The following is a 25,377-nucleotide window of genomic DNA, read 5'->3' as shown; positions in this document are numbered from 1 at the left end:
TGAAACAAAAAAGTTTTTAATATCCTATTAAAAATATGAAAAAAGCGAGTTATAAAAAAATGACTCAATTGAACTTCCTCTACAGTTAAAATAAAGAACATCTTTGGGAGGACATTTTTGGAAGTGCTTTTAAAGTTGTGCCTTTAGAATAACTTCCAATTTTTTTGCCATTTCTATTATAACAGTCAATATATTGTTTTTATAAATATACATACCATGTATTTCAAAACCACTGTGCAAGATACATATATCTCTTTGTAATGTCTTGTACTTTTCTTTTGCTTGCAAATTTCATTTAGCTTTCAGTAATAGGTATTTAGTACAGATAAATGCATATTAGTCAATCATAACATATATTATAAACAAACAAAAAATTAATTACAAAAATGAGAAACGATGAACAAACACATATATACTACATATAAATATACACAACCGATAATTTCCAATTTCACAATTGATTGTTACTCTCACACATGTCGGCATTCATTAGTATCATATGTTAAGCTCACTCATCCGCTCTCTCTCTATTTTAACATCATCGCCAAATATGTTTATGTAATAAGCCACATGTAAGTTAGTTTCTGGAGAGAGAGATAGGGAGCGACATATTCTCATCTTTATTGTTTTTATAAAACTAATATATTACTGTGACACACGCATGTACTATATGCACAATGCATATTCTATTTATATAGCGTTATTTTAAAAAGTAAAGAGAAATTTTGAAGCCATTATGACGAATATGTTTCTAAATCTTATTATTTTGAAATAAAACCATACGTATGCAAAAGAAAAAAATATTATCTTAAACTTAATAAATAGTTATGTAATCATATCAAAGTTACCTTTAAGTTAAAGGCAAAATAAACATTTCTTAATGGAAGCAATTTGTGGAAACATTTTTATGATACAATATGTTGTATAATAAATCAAAAATTTTTTGTACTAATTTACTTTTGTTTTCACTTTATTTTTATATAACGATTTCGAGAATTATGTGTATGGAGTTTATAATTCCTTAAATGCCACAAGTCTATTGTGTGTTGTATGAGCAATTGAAATTGATGTTATTCATACGCCAAATGTCACTCACCTCAGTAAGAAGCAAACAAGGTATCATGTGTCTTATGAGTAACCTTAATATAAATTGCATATATTCACATAATATACCCTAAAAAAAAAATATTTCGTGAGGATAAAGAATTCTTGTCCTTAAAATACGAATGCGAATTTTGTTTAGCATAGAAAACGCATTTCCCAAAACGAATCAAATATATCAAAAAATTTATGGTATGTGCAATTTATTTATTTATCTATTCTAAAAATGTTTCCTGATATTTAAATTTTAGTTAAAAAAGGCCAAATAAAATTTGATATGCTTTACTTGGGCTATCATAAGAACTTCAGAAATTAGAGAACAAATCATTTTCATTTAAATGGTGAATGAATGGTGATGATAACGATATTTTACTTCACTATTTTCACTCTATCATATACAAAATTTGTTCAATGTCCTCTATGTTTTTTACACTATGTCCATAATAACTTTCACTAAAACTCTTGTGGTTTTCCTTGGTTTTCTATTCCACAGTGTCATTACCTGGATCCAATGAAATTTCAATCGAACAACCTGCAATTCTTCAAGTACTTAGTCCAATAAATGCCACAGAAGAAAAGAAACCACCCAAGTCTTCACCATCAAAAAAGGACGACGAAGACAATGCCAATGAATGCCCGGTGAATGCGTCGCAACAATCCACAACAGAGGATTTCACAACGCACAACGACAGTCACAGTGACAGCGAAAGTGTCAGCAGTGACAGTGACGATGACAAATCTAGTGTTAAGCAACTAGTCAGTAGTAGTTCTAAAACAGAAACAGATCATTTAGTTAAGACAGAAACAGCAACAACCAACCCTCCCTCCATTGCTAATCCAGAAACCACCAGCGACATATCGAATCAATCCTCCGCCAAAACAAATACCAAAGAAGACTGTGAAGAATCAGTGTTAGTCAAAGAGCAACAAAACTCCAAGGAGAAGGAAGAAGTCACAGTATCCCCTATCCATGTCATTAACGATAAAATTCTTGATATCGAATCTCATCTGATAGAGACCCTAAACGACGCCATTGTCAGCAAAGAAAGTGTTGGTATTAATGAGCTACCACCAGCCAAAGAGGAATTGCAAGTTGGCTGCTCTAAAATAGAAACTGCAGAGAATGTACGTTCTGTTATTGAAGTTGAACCAGCGGAAGTTATAAGCAAACAACCTGTGGAACAGATCATAGATACCAACAATCTATTGCAGGCAGCTCAAATTGAAGAGATCGTTACTAGTGCCACTGGTGATTATCTAAATGGTGAATTGTCTGACATCAATAAGGAAGAAATAGCAAAGGCAGCTCAACAATTACTCCACGACATCGAAGCAGAAGTTGTCAAGACATTTGAAACGAATAATTATAACACCTTAACCTCCCTACAGCAGGAGGATACTATAACCGAAAAGACTGAACCCCCAACCACAAATCAAGCCACGGAGCAATCAATTCCTGGAGAATCGGGAGAAGAACCTCCTAAAACTGAAAAAGCTGAGAAGGAGTCATGTGACCAAGTAGATGCATCACAAAGTCACTCGCAGCTTTCGCAAGTGGTTGATCAACAAATTTCCGAAGTTACCAGCATTTTAGATTCACAAAATAAGGATTCTCCCAATGCCACTGGGACAGAAAATTCAACTAATCTAAAATTAGTTACAGTACCAACACCTCAAACTGAATCGGACGAGGCTGAGCGTAAACGTTTCATAGAATCTTTGCCTTCACTTCAAGGGGCCGAGTCGAGTGAAGCTGAAAAATTAGCCTTAGACTGTAAACGGGAATATTATCAATCCTTGAAAAAATATTTGGTCCAGACCACGGCGGATAAGCCTCCTGTACCATTACAAACTTATCGCTGGGAAGATCTAAGAAGAGCCAAGGAAAGGGTAAGTGTTTAGGACGGACTCTCGAAGAATTATTAATATGAAATTTTCATTCCAGGGCGGTTATCCATGGACCCACCTATACAAACGTCCTCTGGGCCCCAATGAGGAACCGGAGATTGTGTTAATGCTTAGGAAGTCCCAAGAGATTCGCTTTTTATCTGAATCGCCAAAATCGAATAAGAAAGTCCGCATTGACGATCAAGTATTGATACAAGAAACTTATCCCTATTTGCAAGAACTCTCCGAAGAAGAAGAAGACGAAGGTCACCATTCGGAACATCATTTGCCACGAGACACAGATCACGAAAACAATAGTTTGCACAGTGAAAGCTTCTCTTGTGTTTCCGATTCTGTACTCGCAACAGCCAAATCCAAGGCAGCCAATCGTTTCAATAAAGTTCGTCGTCTCTTCAGGCGCCGTCGTTACGGTAACAGATCTAACGAAGACGCTCATTCACTGCCCGATTCCTTTACGAACTCTCCAAGCCTCCAACATAGTTTGGAGCAGGTGCCACAAGAGCAAGAACACCAAGAAGTTGAACCGGTTTACCAACATCCCAAGGGTCCACGTTGTTTCCCCATGATGAAGAAGCTAAAGAGCATGGCCGATCGTCAGAAGAAACGTTTGAATATCAAACGTTTGCATTTGGGTAAGGAGGACAAAGTTGCTCCAATTCCCGATGATCAACCAAAGATAATGAAACTGAAGAGTTCCCCCAAAGCTCAAAGAAGTGATATACCGCATTTTATTGAGAAACAAGATTCGGATGACGTGCTCGAAATAGAAGAACTTGATGAATCGCCCAGTCGCAAGCGTCTGGGAAGGCAAGACGCCAGTGCTGAAGAACCCCAAAGTAGTATTGTGCAACCTGAAGAAATAATTGAGATCAGTGAGGTGCAAGCCAATGCCACTAGTAACAGCAATGGTGAAGAAATTGATGCTAAAAATGAAACCACAACGGAAGAGGAGGATCCTAACAAACCTCCAATGAAAGCGCCTCGATTACGCAGAGAACATGTCTATGAAGAGATAGATCAACCCGATGATGCCACTATGGCAGCAGCTGAAGAATTGAAGTTTATCTTAGATGCCACCTCCGTGGATGCTTTGAAACAATCCTTGGCTACCCAGGATAACAGTGCGATGAAAGAGGTGGCCGCCTCCAAATCTATACCACTAGATCGTATGGGCAGTAGCGAAGAGGAAGCTTTGACATTACCTGACTCCAGAGCAACTCCAGAACGTAAATCAAATACATTATTGGCTCCCATTTCCTCCATCGATTCTGCCTCTTCAGATGAGGATCGCACTAAGATCCACTTACAACCTGTAACGGAAGAAGAACAAGACGAGGAGGAGGAGGAGACCACAAAATCATCATCAACTCTCTTACAAGTCAGCATTGAGATGCAGCAGGACAATAGACTTTCGGTGAAAAAAGAAGCCTCACCAGCACCCTCGGACAAAAAGGTAACATTCTCTCATGTGGAAGATGATGCTGATCCCCATCGCGAGGACATTGAGTTGCCACCCGAACAATTGGAAGCCACCAAAGAGGCCAACAAATGGAAGGCAACCACCAAGTATGTAATCATTTTATTTGTAGACTTTAAGTCCCTATCGGCATTTCGATAGAAAGCAAAAGGATATAACATGCTAAATGACATTTTCGAATATATTGTATCGTTTAGAAAATGTTACATAGATGAGCAAATGGATAGACTTCTGCGTTTGTTAGTACAAAAAGGACAAACATTGGAGATATGTTCGAATTTTCAACTATTACATTGGAAAAAGTGTTGAAATCAGATACATATTTGTCTAAGAGTTTCTTTTATTATTGTCTAATATTTCAATTTCACAGAACTCTGTTAACAGTAGAAATTGGTGAATAGCCTCTTGCTTTAATTCACAATAATGAACTATTGTGAATCGGTTAACAATATGAATAAATATAATGGAATTTTTCAAGCGCAATCTGAGTTCGGGATTTTTAGACTATATACCCGATTTTCAATTGGATTTAAACGAATTTGTATTAAACCTAAATTCGATATCTCAACCATTAAAGAAATATTGAGATTTAGTATAAATTCGATTTATGTTTTAAAGCCCCATTGATATACTCGATATTATTATTTATCTTTTTCAACTTTTCCAACGGAAATGTCGTAAGCTATGTTATACCCTTTTGCATTTAAACCAAAGGTATGGTATTTTTTTAAAATATCAATACCAAATGTTATTGCCTGTTTTCTCTTTGCGTCATATTGCTAATTTTAGTTTCAATTGATACTAAATACACTACACTCTACAGAGCTATATCTCTTTAAATATCTGTACTTTATGCTATAACAGTTATGCCATAGAGCTAAATCAAGAGACTTGAGATTTCTCTCTCTATCTCTTATCGATGTTACCATCTTAAGAACATGAGAGTAGAAAGAGAATTTTCATTGTATCTTGATGTACTTTACTAATTTTCCTATTTTCCTTTAAAACAAAAACATGTTCTTCTTAATTAATCAAAACACTCAAAACAAAAACGCAATCCCGCAATTCGCCACAATTCATCATTTTTTCAGAAAATACACTCTCCTCATCTATCTACTGAAATTGTTACTAACACTACGCTATCAACATAAGAAATCCCAACGAAAACATGGTCCCAGCCGTTGGTGCTTCCAATTTGGGCTGTGTTGCACTAGACCCTCTAGTTGATTCCCTTCAAAATTCCAATATCAGTTTAAATCTACAGGTGCAGCATGATAATACCAAAGGTAAGAAAATCCCCAAGTATCGCATGAGGGAAGTATTTTTCTTTTCATTTTAGTCTTGGTTATGGTCATTCGTTCTTTCGTTCTGTGTCGCATACACACATACTCAAATCATTACGTTGTGTCTGTCGTTTGTAGTTTGTCTGTCACTCTCCCCCACATTTTAAATAGTCAAATAAATTAAAACGAGTCGACGCAGTTTACTAAGGCAATATTTTTTCTTGTTATCAGTCCACATTCAAGCGGTTGCCAATTCTTTAAACCTTCACCTCATGATGCAGCGGGTGTCAACGGAAGCATATTTTTCTGTGACAAACACCTGCAACATTTCAAAGCAGACAAAATGTGGGTTTCATTTTAAAATAAATGTGAAAGTAAAAATTTTAAAATATATAAAATTTGAATACTAATCAATCATACAAATAAGGAACACAATTTTTTTTTCAACAGGTTTGTTATATTACGTTCACACAATTCTCCAAAAAGCTTGATTTCGAGCATAGTGTGAACTTTGTCAATAGTGCGAACGTTGTATTATTCCATTAACCTGAGGGTTGTCGTTTAAGTTTAACTTTGTATTAGGAGGTTCACATCTGCTAAATATGATAGCACATAACATGCGTTGATTGAAGAGTTGATTTTTCTCTTTGAGGGAAATAGCTTGACTGGTGTATTTAACAAAGCAAAAACTTAACCCTCCATCAACGCACGGATTAAAGCTCGATAAACAATTTCCTATTACTATTTTAATAGGTTTGTTATACAATGTTTTTTGACTTTTGAAATCTTGGTTTTGTGGAAATGCGATTTGCAAAACTTCAAAAAAACGCACCCGACGCATTGAAAAGTTTAAAGTTTGTCAACTTTATGCGTCATATGCATACGTTACTTTTGTCATGTAACTCAAACAATAGCAGTTCCCACATTTTAACTTTTTTTTACAATTGCATATAACGTACGCACGCATGACCGCATGGTATGTAATTCCACCTTTAAGCCGATGTGTAGGAGCTCGCATTGTCGTGATCCATCTTCTGTGGTTGTTTTTCTTGATTTCTTGGAAGACAAGTGGTAAATAAATCTTTGTGTACCACTCAGAATTGACTGCTCGGCGTTGCTAGCTTGCAGCTCTTACCAAATGGGGGGCTCCAAGAAGTTCCAAGGGAATGCGGTGTCATTTTAGGTTGAGCAGGATCTGTATCATTGCATTTTATCATGTATCATTTTATTTGTTAAAACAAGTTTGTAAGTTCAACAAAACATCAATATTCCACCACAAAAGAACGTGCGCAATGTTTCGAAATGTTAATTTATAACCAGAGTGAGAAAAGAGTACAAGTTACATGCAATGTAAAAATTTGTTGTAAGTTTTTCATTGCTAGTCGTTCCCTACATTTATTTGCATCGGCTAGATTACCAGCTAAAAAAAAGAAATTGGGTTGGGAAGCTGCGTTATAGCGACATGTGTTCGATTACGACATGTACAGTTATTCTAAAAAAACCGGACGTCATTTGCTCGAGCCACGTTTGTTGCATTTTAACAGGTTGGCTGATAAGTCCCCAGTCTAACAAAGAAAAATACATTTTTTTTGTCAAAATTCGTTTTTATTATTCAACATAGTTCCCTTCAAGAGCGATACAACGATTATAACGACCTTCCAATTTTTTGATACCATTTTGGTAGTACTCCTTCGGTTTTGCCTCAAAATAGGCCTCAGTTTCGGCGATCAACCCCCCCCCCCACCCCATGCAGCTAATTTTTTCCCTGCGAGCATCCTTTTGAGGTCTGAGAACAAGAAAAAGTCGTTGGGGGCTAGATCTGGAGAATACGGTGAGTGGGGAAGCACTTCGAAGCCCAATTCATGAATTTTTGCCATCGTTCTCAATAACTTGTGGCACGGTGCGTTGTCTTGGTGGTTTTTCTTCTTCATATGGGGCCGTTTTGCTGCTATTTCGACCTTCAAACGCTCCAATAACGCCATATAATAGTCAACAGTGATGGTTTTTTCCCTCTCAAGATAATCGATAAAAATTATTCCATGCGCATCCCAAAAAACAGAGGCCATTACTTTGCCAGCGGACTTTTGAGTCTTTCCACGCTTCGGAGACGGTTCACCGGTCGCTGTCCACTCAGCCGACTGTCGATTGGACTCAGGAGTGTAGTGATGGAGCCATGTTTCATCCATTGTCACATATCGACGGAAAAACTCGGGTGTATTACGAGTTAACAGCTGCAAACACCGCTCAGAATCATCAACACGTTGTTGTTTTTGGTCAAATGTGAGCTCGCGCGGCACCCATTTTGCACAGAGCTTCCGCATATCCAAATATTGATGAATGATATGACCAACATGTTCCTTTGATATCTTTAAGGCCTCTGCTATCTCGATCAACTTCGTTTTACGGTCATTCAAAATCATTTTGTGGATTTTTTGATGTTTTCGTCGGTAACCACCTCTTTCGGACGTCCACTGCGTTCACCGTCCTCCGTGCTCATTTCACTACGATTGAATTTTGCATACCAATCAATTATTGTTGATTTCCCTGGGGCAGAGTCCGGAAACTCATTATCAAGCCAAGTTTTTGCTTCCACCGTATTTTTTCCCTTCAGAAAACAGTATTTTATCAAAACACGAAATTCCTTTTTTTCCATTTTTTTTCACAATAACAAAAGTTGCTTCACAAAAGACGCTTATCTCACAAACTAACTGACTTACAGACGTCAAATTTTGACTCGAATCATTTGAATTTAATACTAGCGACGCCATCTATGTGTCAGTCCGGGGACTTATCAGCCAACCTGTTAGGCTGGTCCCACTAATGCCTAGCGTTGTCTCAATCTCACGATAGGCATTAGTGGTTTCGGGAACATCAACTCATTTTAGACGACCTTTTTAGGGTGAACTACAACGCCGGCTGAATTCAGCATACCATCGAAAAATACTGGTTCTTGACGGAGCTCCATCGACAAAAATTGCACTCTTGTTGAGTTAATCCATGTCGAAAGTTGTAAAAAATAAAAGTTGTAAAAAATAAATAAATAATTTCATGTTTTTGGACAAGGTAAATCTTTTATGTTGCTGTAAACAACACAAATAGCGTTCGAACATGTCAAAGTTTACGATTGAGCTGTTAGTGGGCAGATTGCAATACTAGGTTTGCCCAAACCCGACCAGAGAATGAAGCCGACCGTTTTTTTTGGCAGCAGCTTGATGGCTGATCTGATACAAATTTGTCTATTCGGCGTAATGAATAAAAAATCATATTAAACGTATCCGAAAAGTTAGGAACAAGAAAATGGAACAAGAAAATGTTCCATATTTTTCTGTGCATATTTTTTTCTTAATTGTTATAGAATTGTAGTATTAAATTAGTTTGGATGAAAAAACGCGTCGCCACAGCGGTTAAGCTCAATGACAAGGAACCTCCTTTTTATAGCCGAGTACAGTGAAACCACTTATTAGAGAAAGTTTGAAACACTCAGAAATGTCACCAGCATTACTGAGGTGGGATAATCCACCGCTGAAAAACGTTTTGTGTTTGGTCGAAACTGGGTTTGAACCCACGACCCTGTGTATGTAAGGCGGGCATACTAACCATTGCACCACGGTGGCCGGTAGCTAAATCAGCGGCGAGCTTTGGCGGCTTCATTCTTTAGTAGGGACTTACCTGTATTGCTAAAGGTGGTAGCACTTACCACGCTTTGATTGAAAACATCTCAGCTAGCACTAACAAAGCTAAAAATTTACCCTTCCATCAATGCACGGATTAACGTGTGATACGTAATTCCACCTTAAGAAATTTGAAGAATGAAGCCGCCGAGTCACGCCGCCGACCATTTTTTGCCAGTCGACGCCGCCGCCGAATATGTCGACTCATCTCGACTCAAATTTAGCCGCCAATTAATAAAAAATATCAATTTTAATCAGAAAAATTTCTATATAATTGTCTTATATTTACCAAAATTTTGAACGCAACCAATCATTTTCAAGCTGCTATAATAAAAAATGTAGCTCAGAAAATTTGAATGAAAGTAAATTTGTTTGTTATATTGGTTGTACAACTAATCTCATTACCATTCGAATAACTTCAAATTGATTTGATAATGGATAATTGTCCGCAGCCGAATGGACAAATTTATATCGACTTAGCCTTGAAGCCGCCGCCGCCGAAGGCAAAAAATTAGTGTCAGCCGCCGCCGACAAAAATGGGTCGGGTTCATTCTCTGCTCGACTCTGTTTATATCAATTTGTTCTACAACAAATCAAGGGAAATACTCGTATATGGAAAAGGGGGAGCTTGGTTGCTTGTGTTTGTTTGTTTATGTGTTGCCCCATGTTTCATGACCATAACATCGCTCTCAAGATTTTATATACAAGAATATTATTTCCCAGACAACCACTATTATTATCGAATGATATATTACTAGAGGTCTGCACAATTCCATTTGTAAATGCAGAGTACACGTGTATTTGCTACATGAGTACATCTATTTGAGAGAGTCGCAAAATAATGAGTACACATTTTGATGAACACCAAAAGCCACGAGTAACTTCTTGTTGCTACTCTAATGTCTTCATTACCAACAAACACATATTCCTCTTTCTCTCTTATTGAAGTGTACTCAGAGTGATCACGTCGAGTATGTTGCGAGAACAAAACTTCATAGAGTACTCCATGTACCATGTTGTTATAAAGAACGGCAAACGTTAAGGAAAGTGTGTGACATACATAAATATATGAAATATGTGACATACATACATATCTATGATTAATAATAATGGAAAGTTTTGCTTCGCACATAACTGAGAAATACTTGTGGTACCACGTGAAGTGAAGAGAATCCATGTTGTACTTTTTCTCAAGTACTTACATTTGTATTGTTCCTTTTTTTCGGAACACATATTGTTTCGGATAAGTAATTGGTGGTATTTGACAAGCAAATGTTCTCTTCACTTCACTACTTGCGCTCTGAGAGAAAGACAGTGTATGTACCAGGGATGGAAAATACAATATTTAAGAAAGTACAAAAAAGGTATTTTTTGAGCGGAAAGGTACTTTTTACTAAATTTCAACAAAAATTTCACTGGAAGATTATTGTCAAGAGACTGAATTTTAAAGAAAATAAAATTTTGAAAAAAATTTCTATATAAATAAAATTTTGCAAAAATTTTCTATAGCCGGCTATCATACAAAAACCTTTTTTTTCGGAAGGTTCAAGTGTGGTTTATTGTTGGGTTTAATGAACTGCCTGAATTTATTCTTATAATTGGTTGATAGTTTTGCTGCAAGTAGGGGATGCTGATGAGGAATGTGGTAATTCCGAAACGTGCGTCCATCCAACCATCTTGCAGTCTATAGGGCTTTGCCCAAATAAATTTGATAAACATTCTTTTCCTCTGTTGGTTAAGCTACACTTGTAGTTTAGTCAATGTATGGTTTTAAGCTGCAATAAAAAAACAACAACAATGCTTAAAGAACAAAACCAAGAATAACAAAACAAAACGAAGGGAAATAAAATTTTGCAAAAAAATTCTATAGAAAAAAAATGTTGCAAAATTTTTTCTATAGAAATAAAGTTTTGCAAAAATTTCCTATAGAAATAACATTTTTACAAAATTTTCAATCGAAATAAAATTTTGACAAAATTATCTATAAAAATAAAATTTTGCAAAAATTCTATATAGAAATAAAATTTAGACAACATTTTCTACCGAAATAAAAAATTGATAATATAGAATCGCATTCTTTTTTCGACTAAAACATTCTTGAAGTTCAATAAAATCCTGTTTTTGACTATATCTTTTACAAAATCGAGATTTTCTTCCCACATGAACATGTCTGTTTTGCCATATTTGTAAAAGACTATAAGCAAATAAGGTTGATAAAGACTTTCTCAAAATATTAAAATATTTTGTCAAAGCTATTGTACCATAAATCTGATATCGACTCAAAAATGTCTACACAAAAGGTACTAAATCATTCGCGGGGGTACTACGGTACTGACCGGGGTGAAAAAGTATTGAAAAAAGTACTTTAGTACTGCATTTTCCATCCCTGGTATGTACTATATTCGACAGCGAATTGCATACATGTAGTGAAAAGTTATTCGATGCAGACCTCTATATATTACATTCATCTGTCTTTATTTGGAAAACACTGTGCACTTGTCCGATTATAGATAAATCTTTGATGAAAACGACCACTTGGCATCGGGGCAGATAGAAAAATTGCAACAAGCAAACAAAAAAAACACACATATGCAAACGGAATAAAACAGCAAAATTAACGAATAAATTATTTGTATTCGAATAATAGTATATATGCTGATGTAGCCCCAGTAAAGTGTTCTCAAAAAATTTGTTGCTTTTATGTTATGATCATTAATACCATCACGAAAATAGGTGGAATGGATGAGGCAAATGTACTCTACTATGAATGGATGGTCACACCAGAATGAAAAATAAAAAAATAAAAAATGTTTTGTCTTTAGATTTTATGAAAATGAAAACTATGAGACACCAGAGCATCAGAGACAAGGCGACACAGCCAAATAACCCATCACCATATGCCCGAAAGCAACATCAACCGCACACAACAAAACATTACGAATACAAATTATTTGCTAAAAATTTTTCAAATTGGCCGCTGAAAAAAGCTTTCTTTCAGTCCTGGCCGAAATTTGCAGCTATTAAGATGGGATAATAGAATGCTCGGAAAATAATAATGATAATAACCATCACAATAGATATAATAAAATTAATATACATATAACTAAAAATATATGCAACTTAAAAATAAGTGAAACGCTTGTGTGTGTGTATGTTCGTGTGAAAATTTCTCCAGAGCGGTTATAGTGGCTGGACTAAAGAGAATCGTTGTGTTTTACAAAAAAGTCCAGTGAGCAAAACGAAAAAATTTAAATAAAATAAAAAATTAATTTTAAAAAAGAAAACAAAAATAAATTATATGTTCACCCTCAAAGCATTCAGAGGAGATATTAAAAATAGCCTGCTATACATAAGAATAACTAAACGACAAGCGTAGGAAACATACGACCAAGAACAAAAAGACGACAAAAACTACGAAAACGAGATCGACGACAAAACAAACGTTGCAAAAAAAACGGAAACCCCAAAATCTAATTGACGGATGGTGAACGGGAAGTCGCGGAGAAAAGTAGCATTTTTTCTCTGGTGTTTTATTTTACGTGTTTAATAACGAAATGTGTGTTACTGTGGCATCCATGATCTCTAGAATATCCCAATTGGCATTACTCTCAAAAGCTTTGATTTAACGGTATTTAGTCTCTCTCTACGATCTCTTTCCCTTTGTTGCTATCTGGTTCTCTTTTACAAACATTGTTTTATTTTGCCTTTTGCAATTCTCTAACCTTATAAAATGTCCACGCGCCGCTCAGCTTCGGTGGGCGCCTTGCCACTTGAAAAGAAACATTTTGTATCGCGTAATGAAAGTACCGGTGGTGTGACACTTGATGTCCGTTGTGCTTGTCAATTCTATCAAAGTGATTCCCTGTTGCCTGAACGTATAAATCCCGTCGATTCTAGGCCAGGCTCAAAGCTAGGATTTCATCATGATCCACAGTGTAATACTGGTGGGGAAATATCCTATGAGGATATCCTTAGGGATCCCACGGCCGCTGTTCCCCTTGCAGCTGCTCCCTTTGCGACTGCCACACAAGGTTTTAGACCAATGGCTATGGCCATGCCAAGTGCTTCGGGAGATCGTAGACTTTTGGCTGGAGAAAGAGTTACACTACCTGATCCTGAACGTCAATCAATGCGTAGTGTGGGTAAGCATCGATCATGGGATCAAGCATCTGGCTCTGTGGATATATCATTTGTGGAAAAGTATCCCGAACTCGAAGAAACTGCTAAAACCAGAGGTCTAGTGGTTCGTAGCATATCCGATGATGATCCTCACCAAATTCCTGGGGGTATGCATCGCTCTAGGCAACGTTACACCTCCGTTGATCGTATGTCCAATATAAGTGGGGGTCAAAGAGATCCTGAAACTCTGTCTATGCATAGTGTTAGATCGTTGAGACGCATTTCACGTTCACCCTCTAAAGGCGATTTGTTTGTGGCCGATATTAACATTGAACAACATCCACCGCCATTGCGCAGTGGCCATCGGTCTGTAAGTGCTAGCCGTCGCCCATCTCGCATAGATCTAGCAGCACCACATATAAATGTTATTACACCCACACCATTGCCACAGTTATCGCAACAGCCCCCCAACTTCCAAAGGCAAATTACACCACGTAGATCCATTTCACAGCCTCCGATAGAACAACAAGGTGAGATTGATTATCGTTATGCCAAACCTCCCATGACGGCGGACTACATGAGGCCCGAAGAAACGAATAAGGAAAATAATGCCTCCCATCAAAATCTCATTCCTGGCCAGGTTTTGCCACAAAACCGTCCAATTGATATGACCAGATATCAATCCTCCGATGAGAATTCAACACTTGTGGATCAATCGAAAGTGGGTTATGTCCAACCGCCAGCAACGGTGAGTATGGCTCCATTACAACCCATGTCAACATCAAAACCATATGATGCCCTTGAGGAAACTGTGGCTGAATTGGAGGCAATCGCCACCACTCGTAATGTGGAAGATGTTGTGGATAATATAAAAATTGAACGTTTAAGTCCTCCCTTGGTTGAGGACATTCCAAGCCCTTGTCTGAATTTGGATGAGGAAACCATAATAGAGATTAATAGAGAGGTGAATATGGTGGATATAGATAAACTGGTGAAAGAGGAAGAGGAGAAGGCCAGAGAAAGGGCTAAGTCACCTACGAGACTAATGCAACGTTTTTCGCCAGCTAAGGAATTAAAATCAAATGCCATGGATCGTCTATCACCAACCAGACAGAGACAACAATTATCGCCGACAAGGCAATTGGACACATTGCAAGTACCCCAAGAAACGTCTCATCAACTAAAACGTGGTCACTCTCCCGAAAGGCAGCCATCACCAACAAGGACAAAGAAAATGTTAGCAGAATCCGAAAGTGGTGCCCCAGATGAGAATGGTGCCGTCAAACCCACATATTCAGCCCGCTTCAAATCCTTGTTTACTAGCAAGCCCAAGGACGATGCAAATGGGTTGGCGGAACCCACCAGCATGCAAAGGGAAAGATCCCCATCCCCCGCTCCTTCCATTCTAAAAATGCCTTCTTTTCTATCCAAAGACAAGAATGGAACACAAAGGGAAAAGTCACCATCCCCTGCGCCCTCAGCCTTTAAGATGCCTTCGCTGTTTTCCAAGGATCGCAATGGAAAGCAACATGAAAAGTCTCCTTCACCTGCGCCACAAAAAAATAAACTAATGTCAATGTTTTCAAGTAAAGAGATGCCTGCAGCCTCAACCATAACGTCTGGCAGTTCGAGTGCAGTCCATACTAACAAACCCAAAGCTGAGCCCATGTCCATACAGGTACACGAAACATTCTCACTTAAAGTCGATGAAATGGATCAGTATTTATCCAGACCTACAAAATCAGCAGCTCCACCTCCATCACATGCTGCATCTGGGTCAATGCCCATGCTCAATAAATCACCCTCAATTCCAATATCAATGAGTAGCCGTGATGATTTTCTAGAATCGGAACATGTATCCATGAGCATAGACGAAGCCTTTGCCCCTGTTGTCATTGGACGTTCGGCAAGTACTCAATTCTCTATGGATCAAGTTACGTTGCCATCGCAAACATCCAGCCAAGATCGTGGCTTACGCATGAGAAGTCTGAGTAAAGAAGCCTCCTCTCACCAACAATCATCATCAGAAATGCAAAGCAATAGCTGGAGCCGCGAACCATCAATACATCATCATCCAGAATTACAGGGTAAACCCTTATTCTCGGCTCCCATTATGATGGATAATAGTGGTAGCTTGCCCCAAAGTGTATCACCAGATAGGCGCACACATATGCATGGTCAACGTTCCCCATCGGAACAAAGGTACATGCAATTAAACGCAAAACAGAGTTTCCTCGATGGTCGCACTCAATCGCAAGATCGTCAGGGTTTGGGGGGTTCCCATGATAATTTGTCCGGTTCGCGTATGACCAAAACCGTTAGTTTTCATTTTGATGAGCGCAAATCGCGACTAAGTGAGTTCCAAAATAGATCAGCTCCACAACAAGAGCCAAGTAAAAAAGAATTCTTGGAAAGAACATACTTCTCCTCGCGGTAAGATCAAATACCCCAAATATTCCACACTCCATTCATAAATTCATTATTATTCCATATTACCACTGATACTGACTACTAACCCATAAAATCTTTCTTAAGGCATTTTCATTTATGGCTGCTTGTCTTTGGCATTTTTGTGTAGAAAACCTCTTCCATTGCTAGACTCTAACTGGCATTTCTCTATATTTACAGCGATCATGAATACGAACCTATTGGAATTCCTTCTACAGAAGAACAAAAGTCTTCTGATATTAAGGAACAACATCCAACAACAAATGAATCTCAAAGTGCCGTAACAGCCTCGGAAGAACAAACGAAAACCGCAGAGGACTTCCAAAGGGAAATTGAAGAGCACTTCTTCAAACCAAAAACGCCCGGAGCACCTACACCACAAACAGAACTAACTGTAGAACCTGATTCACCAACCGAGGAAGCTGTGGATGAATCCGCCGAAACCACGAAGGGTGGTATGAAAAGTTTTATGGCTTCGGCACAAGATCGTACACGTAAAATGCAAATGGGTCTAAAATCCCAAGCTGGCAAGCTAAGAACCAAATTCAAGGCATCACCAAAGAAATCGCCATCAAGCAGTCCTAAAGCAAAGGAACGCAGAAAATTCAAGGCCCCCGAATTTTCTAAAATGAAAATGCCCGATATCAAGAGACCAGACATGTCGAAGCTCAAGGATTTCAAACGGCCAGAGTTTACCAAGTTCTCCAAACCTGATATGAGCAAATTTAAATTGCCCGAAATGCCCGCAATTAAATTGGGTAGAAGTAAATCTTTCAAGGAATCCGAACCCACCGATGAAGACATGTCCGTAGAGGTATCGGAGAAGAAGGTTCCGGCCGACAGCACTTCACCCCAAAAGAAACTCTTTGACTTTGGAAATTTGAACTTCGGTACATATCCTAGGGTTTTGCGTAAGAAAAAGAAACCTTTGGAGGTTGAATCTTCCTTTGACACTGGCACCGCTACAGAGGCTACGAGTGTTATACCAAGTACTACAACTCAGCCTTCAGTCGAGTCTTCGAGCTCTCCCCAAGGAGATCGTGGTCCAGGTCCTGTGCGTTCTCGTTGGGCCGATAAATTCTCCGATGTAAGCTACAATGACAGCGAAGGCTCACGTTATCGTCGTTATGGTAGTGAACAGGAAAGTTTCGATCGTGAGTCTTCATTGGAAAGACGTATGCGTGAAGATCTTGAGGATACTGTCAGTGAAGAGCCAAGCAATATGGGAATTCTTGGTGGTGTGACGGACAACAAAGAATTTGCCGAATTCGATGAAGAAAATCGTGCCATCCATGAGATTTCCAATTTACGATCGGGAGAATTCAGACGCAGGCCGATGGTCCATCAGGATTCTGATTTAAGATCAGAGGATGATGCTGTTGGCTGGACAGAAAGAGAAATTCAGAAAAATATTCTGCTACGCAAAGGTGAACTCGAAGCTGAGGCCAGTTATCAACGCTACCACCATGATAATCAGTCGACGGCTAGTTCCGGTAAAAAAGTGGTATTGGAGGAAATTGGAGAAGACGAGTTCTTCCTACGCAAACGTGGTATATCCCAGGATAATATTGAAATTAATCAATACATCAGAAGTGCCATTCGTGGTGAAGATTACGATAAGCCCATTAACACTTTGCAGCATGTCGGTCAGACCAGGGATTATGGTGATTACGATGTGCCACCACCAAAACCCAAGAGGCTGCATAAGCACTATCAACCCACAAATGACTCCCAGGAATTTGAATCATATGGTGATGAATTTTCCATATCACAAAATGGTAGTGCCTATTTTGATGCCCCAAGGAGGCCTATGCGTAAGGGCCGTAGTCGTAGTAAATACTCCATGGAAAGTCAGGATGTACGCTACCTGGATGACGAATTCTCACATGAGCCATCGCACGAAGCTGCCAGTGGAGTGTGGAATGATTTGAATATGTCGGAAAAGGAGAATATTCCGGTACGACACGAGCACCGGCTTGATGCCGATGAGGGCGATGATATTTCACGACCCCAACCGCCAAGGCGTCACAAAAGACGTCGCGATACATCTATGGATAAAGATTCCTATATTAATGGTTTTGGAGGACGCTCGGTGTCGAATAGTTTTTTGCAGCCAACCGAAGATGTAAGTAGATTGTATTTTTTGGAGATTTGTCACCTTCTTTGCATGCAGAGGGGTAATGGATTTAATTATAGACTCGTATAAATCACCCAAACATTTTTCTATTTAAAAATTATATTCTCTTATCCGCACTCTAACTGCGGATAACTGTAAAAAGTCGAATAATTGACTTTTCCAAATTTGGGAAAAAATCTAATAATAAAAAGTCACCCAAACATTTTTTTATTTAAAAATATTTGAACTTTTTACTGAAATACATACATGTATAATGTGTGTTACTTGATCCGCAACTAAATTCTCTTATACGCACTCTAACTGGGGATAAATTCCATTTTCTTTTTTTTTTGTAGGTAATCGTTTATCGCACTGAACACGAATATCATCATGTACCCATAGCCACACCCGATAAGTATTCAGACTCTTTGTCAGCCCATAACTCATCCAAACATTATGATATGGATAACGGAAATCATCATGAGCATCATACATCTCAAGGAGCCATTTCAATGGAGCAGAACGATGAACAACAAGGAGATGATGAGACTGACAAATATGTCATTGAGATGTTAGAAAATGATGGGTAAGTTTCGAGTAGTCCATAGTGATTGTGATTTGCATATTAAAACAAATAGGTTTGGTTATTTTGAAAATGATTTTTCAGCTATGCCATTGTACGTAAGGATCATCAAATACCAAAACCCACCCCACCAGCTAGACGTAAGAAATTCACTCATTTGCCTGGAGATCGATTTGCCACTATGCCCAATATGAGAACTAAACGAAGTACACCACCACCTGAACGCCCACCACCACCACGGGGTTATACACCCGTCTCGGACATTGTAATGCCATCGATGCGAAAATCTGCTATTAGTTTAGATGCTCGTCCAAAGTAAGATACTGCCTGCTAATCAATGGCTATCTGGCTAGCTAAAATTTTATGGGCTTAAATCGTTTACTTTCGTTGTCGCTCGCCTGTCTAACCGTTGTTTTACGTTTTTTCGATGAAGCAGCTAATTTTGTTGAATTTTAATTTTTACTTAATTTTTTTTTGTCAATTTTTTGTAGTTATTGTTATTGTTTTTTTTTGGTCTAATATATCAATCGTTGTTGTTGCTTAACTTACACAAACACACACATCTACATAAATGGAAAACTACTACAAAATTTCATTGCCCAGGATCAGCCATAGAGGACCTTCATTGTAAGGCCATTTAACAAATTTCGGTTTGGTTTTACACAGCCATTGTATTCTTTTGGTTTAGTTTTTAAGACTAATTTATAATCAGCATACCATAGACAATCATCCCCCACACCTACCAAGAAACACTAATAAATCATTCACATTTGTTCAAGATTTGCGTTAATTTTTGAATTTCATTTCGAACTAGTTTAGCATCGCATGAGAGATTGTATGCTCGTGCTCACGCAGATGTAGATTACTAAAATTCCATGACATTTCTTATAGTTACCAGGATGAAGGTGATTACGAGGAGCCTGGATTTAATATGCGTCCCGAATCGCCACGCAGCAATTTGCAATCGGGTGATGTTATCAATAAAATGAAATATCGCCCCTTGCCACCGCCACCAAGACCCCCTAGGGAAAAACGCAATCGTTCAGCCAGCAAGGGTTCCGAGGCCCAATTGCGCGGTACGGATGAGGTTGATGTAGTCGATGGCTTGCTTGAATCCGATTCACATTTCGAAGAAGTTGAGGCTTCTACACAAACGGATCCACTTCCTGATGATTTCGTTTGTGAAGAATTCGAGATAACCGATGACATGAAGGTCATTGAACCTCGCATTATACCCAAGACTATAGAAGAAATGCTACAGGAAGAACTGGAAAAGGAGCTGCAGACTATCAATCATCAAGTGATTGATAGCGAACAATTGTCCAAGGGCTTGCAACGTTTCCGTGAATCGAATCAAAGAAGTCTCTCGGAAAGATCGAGGGCCTCATCTCAAGCCGATCGTTCCAAGTCTCAGAGTAGACCTCAAACACCCTCAGCTATTATGGTAGAACGACAATCTTCTACTCCCATACTTAAGGACAACACAGAGTCTATGGTAGAAGCTTCATTACTGGTAAGGCCCATTGATGACCTGGAATTGGAAGAGGAGGAATTACGCCGTGAAGGTCTACTAACCGATGAGTCTCAACATAGTCAGATTTCCGATCATAGGGCAGATATACATGTACCTGTAAGCGAGGCCAGTTATGCTCCCAGTTCGACAGACATTGATGGTGCCCTGCCTTCGGATCAAGAGACACAACAGACTGATGAAGAGGTCGAACGGACTCTGCAAAGATATCGTGACGAATTGGATGAAATTGGTCGCCAATTAATGGAAACCCAATTGACATCGCAAGAAGGCTCACCCAGTGTCTCACGGGAAGACATGTTAAAAGACAGTGATAGGGAGGAACATTCGGAGAAATGGGAAACCTCAGATAGAGAGGATCAACCAAAGGAGCCTTGGCAATTAAGTGATATAGAGGAAATGAGATCGGATATGGAAGAAGTGACCTCGGAAAGGGAAGATCTCAAATCCGATATGGAGGAATTAACCTCGGAAAGGGAAGAACTCAAATCAGATATGGAAGAACTTAAGTCCGATAGAGAAGACCACAAATCTGATATGGAAGAAATAAACTCTCAACGCGGAGACGAAGAACCAACCAAGGAAACACACACGGCTGCCACAGGCGAACCCGAAGAAGGGGAGGAAGAAGAAGAGGCTCCCTTCGAAAAAGAATTTACTCCCCTGCCCAAAGAGTATCGTGTGGATACACCCACAACATCAGCCCCATTACCTCCACCAAGAAGAAAATCGACAACTGCCATTGATCATCGCTTTGAGGACGAGGAGGAAGTTACAGAACCTCCTGTAGAAACCAAAGAAGTTGTTGTTATGCAAACTATTGCAAAGTCAGAAACCCCCGCAAACACACAAATACCCGCCCGTTTAAGCGAACTGGAAGTAGAACGCTTAAGGGTTCATGCCCTGCAGGCAGGTCAAATCATGGTCTCGCAATTACATGGCCAACAAATTTCTTCTGAAGAATTGGAATGTAAATCCGGTAACCTTGTAGTTAAGAATATCGAATTGCCTCCTGGATTAATTGAAGACATAGTGGAACGGGTACGCCAAACTGAACGTACGCATCATTTGACAGCAGAAACACAAACCAGCGTCCAAAGTAGTTCAGTGGAAAATAGCCCTGTAAGGGATGTTATACCACCTCCAAAGCCACCACGTCTACGGGATTTGGAGTCTGCGGTCAAAAAACAAAGTGAGACAATCACACCCGTACATAATACCGATGAACAAACCCAAACAGATGCCGCAGCACCAACGGAAACTGCTTCTACAACGAATGTTTTACCTGGAAATCTACCATCTACCGTCTTTCCCACTGCCGAATATTTGCAATCTTTGGCTCCATTGGCCTTCTACAATTTACATAGGGCCCAACAGGAAATGTCCGATCAAGCCCCACGCCAACGCCGTCACCGACGTTCTGTTTCCCCCAGTGGAGATGAACCCAAGACCGAAGAGAGTTCCGATGATGGTCCTCGTCGTCGTCGCACACGCAGTACTCGCACTCCCTCCACAGAAGATCCCCAGAGCATTACCAAAGCTGGTCGCAAATTCATAACAGCATGCAGTTTATCACTGGCCAAGATAATCAACCAATTGACCGATTATGTCACCGGCAAAGAGCCTAAAGAAGGTGTCGAAGATCCTAACGCTATTAGCAGTCGACATGTACCAGCCTTGGCTGTACTATTCTTAGTTATCACCTTCTGTGTATTGATCTTCCTGTTAACGGGTCGTAATGTGCACACACATCACTGGGATTATTTCAATCCCCCCGGACAAGATGGACGCCCCTCATAGGATACAAAGAAAAACTAAACTTAAAAGCATTTTAAGCATCCGACAAGGAAAGAGGAAAAAACAAGGAACTTATTCAATTCAGTAGGAAATGTGGCCTTTAACCTAGGAGTTAAGATTAGGCGAAGAGCAAAACATGTACTAAGCGACAATTCTATAATCGAGTGAAATCAATCCATAAGAATTTTTCAACAAAAAAAAATATTTTTTACAAGATTTTTCTACGAAACCAATAAAAAAACAAATCACCCCGCCTTTACCAAAATCATCATACGACCTACGTAAACATTATAAAAAATGTTAAAGAGGACGCTGATTGGGACCTTCATTGCTAAAGCAGTACTATTTAAAAGGTGTTTTTTCTATAACGAATAAATATACAATTTTTTGTGGTCTTTCATTTTAATTAATAAACAAAAACAATGTTACTTGCAATAATAATATTATTATATCATATTATTACTACTGCTATGCTCATTATTACTTAATTATCGTTATAAAAAAAATATAAAATATTTACAAAGTACTTACGAGTGATGAATTTGCATCCACTCATCAAAGTCAAAGTTTTCGTTTTTTTTTTTTTTTGTTTAATATTTTGTTTTTATTATTTTATGTTAAACAATTTTGTTTTGTTGGCAACTACTTAATTGACCCCATTATTTATTTATAATTATTATTGTTATTTGTTAATGTTTTTGGAATAAAAGAAGAAACATATTTATTTAAATTAACATTTAGTTATTTCAAATGTTAGCCTATATAATTTTCGAAATTGATTTGGAAATAAAGAACACACCAAAATAATAAAATAAAATTAAAAAGCTATCTGTTATTCGAGATGTGGAAGCGAGAGGAGTGCGATGGGGGCCATTGTCTCAGGTGAAATTCTGAGTCGAAAATCGACTATTATAAAAAGTCCATTTTCAATTACCGTACACATAAGTTCAATGTGAACTAAAGGAGAAGAAACTTTTCGTACGATTCCCAAAAATAGTAAGAATGAACTATGGTTAAAATGGTAATGATTTGGCGCCAATGATGTTACTTTTAGTTCATGTTTTCTTCTATGAGAAGGTGTAATTTCCTGAATTGTAGTTAAAACGTATACCTGGTCATAACATTTTCGTTCTTTTAATTTGGCATTGAGGAAATCTCAAAAACTGGAGTACAAATTTGTTCAATCTGTGTACTTAACCTGACATACATATTTATTGCTGTTTTTGCATTCATCTTTAGTTGATGTAGACGTGACCGCAAGGAAGAAGGTCCACTAAGAAGACCACTTGTTGTCAAAAATGTCAAAAATTCAAATTTTGGCCTTGAAACATTGTTCCGTTACAAGTTGAATGCGCCAAAGCACCGTTCGCGTATCCGATAATTTTTATTGCACACAAATTTGATTATTGAACCTTCCCCCAAATATTAATAAAAGACTCCTAAATTGTTCTTGATTAAAAATAATTTTATTTGCCAAAAAAAAAGTCCAAAAAATTCTAACATTTTCTGCATTTTCAGTGTACAAATAGTTCAAGCATTTCATTTGTAGGAGTAAAATTGTGACACCCATCTTTTAAGGAATATTTAACTCTAAAAAGACTTTCAGCGGTTGAAATTAACATAAGATTTATTTTCTTTGTTTCTCCAAATTGTTCCTAATTTTGTTAAGTAGTGTGTAAAACTCCTTACCCTAAATCCCCTTCCCCTAAAAATCCACCAAACGTGAAAAACCCTAATTTTTAGGGGAGAACCTGGTAACTCTCCTAAAAAGTCATCAGAGAGAATAAAAACACAAGAGCAGTGTTGCCAGGTTGGGGGTTTCCCCCAAATTTAGGGGTTTTTTACACGTTTAGGGGGATTTTTAGGGGTAACATTTATTTGGGGGGATTTTTGGGGATAAAAGAAAATATCTTCGATCTTATAAAGTGGAGCAATTCTCAACAAAATCTGGAACAATTCTGGCATGAATTTTGAGAAAAAAATAAGGGAAGTCAACCCATATTCTTAAATACAAGCATGTATGCAATGACATTCTTTTTTAAACGCATCTGTTGAAGGGGCATTTTTAATATTTGATAAATGAAAAACAAAGTTAGGTTAGGTGGCGGCCCGATGTATCAGGCTCACTTAGACTCACTTAGGGACCTCCTTAGACTCACTTAGGGACCTCCTTTTTATAGCCGAGTACGAACGACGTTCCACATTGCAGTGCAACCACTTAGAGAAGCGTTGAAACCCTCAGAAATGTCACCAGCATTACTGAGGTGTTACTTTTTGGTGTTCTGTTGAAGCAGGAATCGAACCCGAATTTGTGATAAGTGGTGTAATGAATTTATCTAATGATTTTTATTTACTTCAAAGGAAAATTTTTAGCATAAAAAAACTTATTTTGTCTAAAATATTGTTCCTCAGAAAAAATCTTCTTTCAGTTATTTGTGTTAAATTTAATTTTTATAGTGTATCACACAGGATTTTTAACGAAATTTTGGGTCTCTTTTTGTACTTTTTACATACTTAAAATTTTTGGGGGTTTTTGAAAAAAGTCTAGACCAATTTAGGGGTTTTCTTCTTAAGATTTGGGGGGAAGAATCAAAAATTACCTGGAAACACTGCACAAGAGGACGAAAATTTCTCTTCTACAAAAACAACAAATGTCAACCGTGTAGATGTCGCACAATGCCTGCAGCTTTGGTATTACCGACGTTGCGGTGGAAGCGTTGTTTTGATAAATTGTTTATAAAGGTATCGGCAGTTATAATTTCAAATTGTATGCCAAAAAATTTAATGGAAAGAACCATTCAAAAATTGGTCCATATAAGTCCATAATTATATATAGCCCCTATATAAACCGATCCCCAGATTTGAACTCCGGAGCCACTTGGACGAGCAAAATTCATCCGATCCGGTTGAAATTCGCAACTTGGTGTTAATATATGGCCGATAATAACCATGCCAAAATTGGTCCATATCGGTCTATAGTTATATATAGCCGATCCCCAATCACACAGAAATTGGTCCATATCGGTTCATAATCATGCTTGCCATTCGAGCAAAAATAATCTAGCAAAATTTTATTTCTATAGAAAATTTTATTTCTGTAGAAAATTTTGTCGAAATTTTATTTCGAGGCTCACATCACCTGGCAACACTGGTTCGTTTACTCCAAAACGCCAGCAAAAGGGAGACAAATTTGACATTTGAGTTAGTAAATTACAGAAAGTAAGCTACAAATATCTTCTCTCCGGTTAACTTTATCTGAAAAATGTCAGCAGTTATGTTTATAAATAGCATAAGATAACAGACATGCCCATAGTACGGGTTAAAAGTTTTTTAGCTAAAGTTG

General features: G+C 38.1%; 1 protein-coding gene across 4 annotated transcripts in view; it reads left to right on the top strand.

Moving 5' to 3' along the window:
* LOC142236529 (uncharacterized) overlaps positions 1–22,858 on the top strand; it is a 66,523-nt gene extending 43,665 nt beyond the window's left edge. For 3 of the 4 annotated variants that reach the window (XM_075307760.1, XM_075307759.1, XM_075307761.1), the window contains 6 exons: positions 1,595–2,991; positions 3,047–4,575; positions 16,188–18,132; positions 18,480–18,709; positions 18,791–19,021; positions 19,598–22,858. In XM_075307760.1, the coding sequence (XP_075163875.1) occupies positions 1,595–2,991; positions 3,047–4,575; positions 16,188–18,132; positions 18,480–18,709; positions 18,791–19,021; positions 19,598–22,037 (7,772 nt within the window). In that variant the 3' untranslated portion in view covers positions 22,038–22,858. Of the gene's footprint in view, positions 1–1,594; positions 2,992–3,046; positions 4,576–12,464; positions 15,993–16,187; positions 18,133–18,479; positions 18,710–18,790; positions 19,022–19,597 lie in introns of those variants that run through there. The other variant, XM_075307762.1, reaches the window with a different exon arrangement.
* Positions 22,859–25,377: the final 2,519 nt, after the last annotated feature.

This window comes from Haematobia irritans, chromosome 4, assembly GCF_050003625.1.
Source record: "Haematobia irritans isolate KBUSLIRL chromosome 4, ASM5000362v1, whole genome shotgun sequence".
NCBI classification, from domain to species: Eukaryota; Metazoa; Arthropoda; class Insecta; order Diptera; family Muscidae; genus Haematobia; species Haematobia irritans.
The sequence above is the reverse complement of the archived record's forward strand: the minus strand, read 5'-3'. Positions and strand labels throughout refer to the sequence as shown.